Source organism: Penaeus chinensis, chromosome 29, assembly GCF_019202785.1.
Source record: "Penaeus chinensis breed Huanghai No. 1 chromosome 29, ASM1920278v2, whole genome shotgun sequence".
In the NCBI taxonomy this organism is placed as follows: domain Eukaryota; kingdom Metazoa; phylum Arthropoda; class Malacostraca; order Decapoda; family Penaeidae; genus Penaeus; species Penaeus chinensis.
Window position 1 is genome coordinate 16,474,499 of NC_061847.1, and position 2,622 is coordinate 16,477,120.

At 41.5% G+C, this 2,622-nt stretch overlaps 1 protein-coding gene across 1 annotated transcript; it reads right to left on the minus strand.

Moving 5' to 3' along the window:
* Positions 1-1,341: 1,341 nt before the first annotated feature.
* On the minus strand, positions 1,342-2,363 carry LOC125040907. The gene is made up of 2 exons (XM_047635700.1): positions 2,067-2,363; positions 1,342-1,969 (listed from the first exon to the last, which is right to left on the minus strand). The coding sequence occupies exons 1-2, from the start codon at positions 2,320-2,322 to the stop codon at positions 1,842-1,844; spliced, it is 384 nt and encodes a 127-aa protein (XP_047491656.1). The 5' UTR covers positions 2,323-2,363; the 3' UTR covers positions 1,342-1,841.
* Between the last annotated feature and the right edge of the window lie 259 nt (positions 2,364-2,622).

Below are 2,622 nucleotides of genomic sequence, written 5' to 3' on the forward strand. Positions count from 1 at the left end.
AAAGGTAAGTCAAAAGGGTATAAAACACAGGTTTATTCTTATAAAAAAGTGTGGTGTATCAACTTAGTGCATCTGTGGCTAGGGATCCCGCACTATTAACTCCCTTCCCTTTGTGCTAGCAAGGGATACAAGTCTCCCTTAGAAATGCCCTCTCATGTACAGATCCCCTTGAGGTGTGGTAGCGTGGGGGGGGGGGGGGACTCTGCATGAGAACTATTTGGGGGCAAGTTCCAGTGTGTATCTCCTTAATATTCATTCATAGTAAACACTGAATAAAACATATGAAAATAATATATAAAACCAGGTAAAGCAATGAAGAAATATAAAAGACCCTATAGGTAATTTAAAACTGCCGTGAACAAATAAAAGCGACTTCAAAATGAAGTGCTAAGCTAAAGGCTGACATTAACTGCTGCAAAAAAAAAAAAAAAAAAAGGAGCCGTAGATGGTCCTTAGGCAAAAGGCCTTTAAATAATAATTTTAAAAAGTTGCTAAAGCACAGCGACACAAACACTGAAGGTGCATCTCAAAGGAAAGTAAAAATAAGGGCAAAGGCTAAGAGTAAGCAAAAGCACGGCAGAATAAAACAAGCACAAAAATAAAAGCCAAGTCCTGAGGGGATAGTGAATAAAAGTGAATAAAATAAAAGTAAAACCATTGAAAATAAATAGCAAGGCATCATTAAATGTATATGTTTCTTATAGAAATAGAGATCACGTCCAGCTCCTAGTAAACTAAAAATATCAGGCTCTCTAGACTTAACTTCTCTTTGTGTAGCTGTAGGTATGGTATCCGGTGTTCTCAGGTCAAAAGAGGGGCAATAACACACACTGACTGCTATAGACTGACTGTATTTGGCGGTAAAACTGGGTTGTATATATACACTCTGTGACGTCATCAGCCACGTAAAATGAAAATGCTATATAAAACCAGATTACAATTAAAAAAAATACCAGGAAGGATGTCGTAATATGAACTAAGAGAAAACACATACAAATAAGAGAAACAAAATAATTTAGGTGACCATAAATACGACTTTTGAAAAGATGTCGTACCTTCACTCCATGATGAGTCACCAAGCAAACTAAATAACTTATGATAAAAAAAAAGTAAAAGAAATAGCTTAAAACAGTGACTAAGAACTCAATAAAATTATCAAAGAACTGGTAAAAGACAACACGGTAAAAACGAAAGTATATATAAAGAAACAGAGAACGGCTATCAGGCAGACTAAAACAAAAGCCAAAAAGGAAAAAAAAAACAAGAAAAAAAAACAAGGACAAAACACACAAAAAGGATAATAAAAAGAGAGAACCGCGCACAGACGAGGACGCAACTTCGAGCGATAAATCCGCGGGAGTGAGAGACATTGTAGGATGCTCGCGGGAAGGGTTGCAGAATGAGAAGGTTCCTTACAGATTCCTCCCCCCGCTCGGGGTCGAAGCAGTCAGCGGAGACCTGAAAAGAGAAGCAAGCCTGAGTCCTGATATTTCAAGTGGAGCGGACAACAGAGTAACAATGTGATCTCATACTCACGAAAGTGCAATATGAAAACATCCAAATAGTTCACCTTTAGAAGCACCACTGGGTCACTCGTCCATTCTAGGGGAACTGCAGTATTTCATGAGGACAGCATTATCTGCAGGTGACGCAGTGTGCAGTAGCGTCAATTACGTTTAACAGCAACCTCTACTTCCGTGTGGCCCAAGGCCAATGGCGCACAAAAAGTAGAGACCCTAACTTCTTAGGAACAGCACTGTCTACTCCCATGTGGCACAAGGCCATTAACGCATGGAAAGTAAAGTCCCTAACATCTGTGAAAGTACCTCTAACAGCAATCTCTACATCCATGTGGCACAAGGCCAATGACTCATGGAAAGCAGAGTCCTTATATTATCTAACATGCAGCTTGTGACAACATGCAAAGGTTCTGTTACCGCCGACAAGATCCCAAACAAAATGATAACAGCAACCCTCAACTCAGCGTGGCACTAGGCCAATGGCTCACTGATATGACGTCCCTACAAGTTTTGAGCTGGTTGTCTTGGATGCCATTCAGGTTTATTCATGAATACCAGGATCCCAAACACATGACGTGAGAATTGCTACCCATGGATCATTATCTTCAGGAAGCTCATCAGGATCCTCTTCAACATCAGCATAAGCAAGTTCTTCTGATGATTTGTAAGGTCTTAGATGGTTAAGATGGGCGCGGAGAACCTTGCCAGAATCCAGGTGCTGAACTTCAAATGAAACAGGGCCCAGTCGCTTGCAGATGCGAGCAGGTCCACGCCATTTTGGTCCTAGTGGACGAGGCACCATCTCTTTATACCAGACTAAGTGGCCCTCTTCCGGGGTAAAGCTTCCTTTTGCACGCTGACTTTCCATAGACTTCCCGACCATTCTTGGAAGCTTCAACAGCTGCACGACGAGCAGTCTTCAGTCGCTGTTGAAAGGTGGTGTTCTCATCAAAAACTGCTTCGTTTGTCAAACCCACAGGAAAGTATCCGTGCCTTCCAGTGAGTAAGTATAAGGGCTGTTCACCAGTAGTCCGGTGAATGGCAGAGTTGAGAGCAAGCCACAACTCTGATACATATTTGTCCCAATTTCCAGGGTGTTCAC

What these genes read in the sequence shown, in the direction of transcription:
- LOC125040907 (XM_047635700.1), bottom strand. Translation starts at nt 2,322, where the DNA reads ATGGTGCCTCGTCCACTAGGACCAAAATGGCGTGGACCTGCTCGCATC. An exon ending in TTGGGATCCTGGTATTCATG is followed by an intron (nt 1,970 to 2,066) that starts AATAAACCTGAA and finishes AGTTGAGGGTTG; the next exon opens with CTGTTATCATTTTGTTTGGG.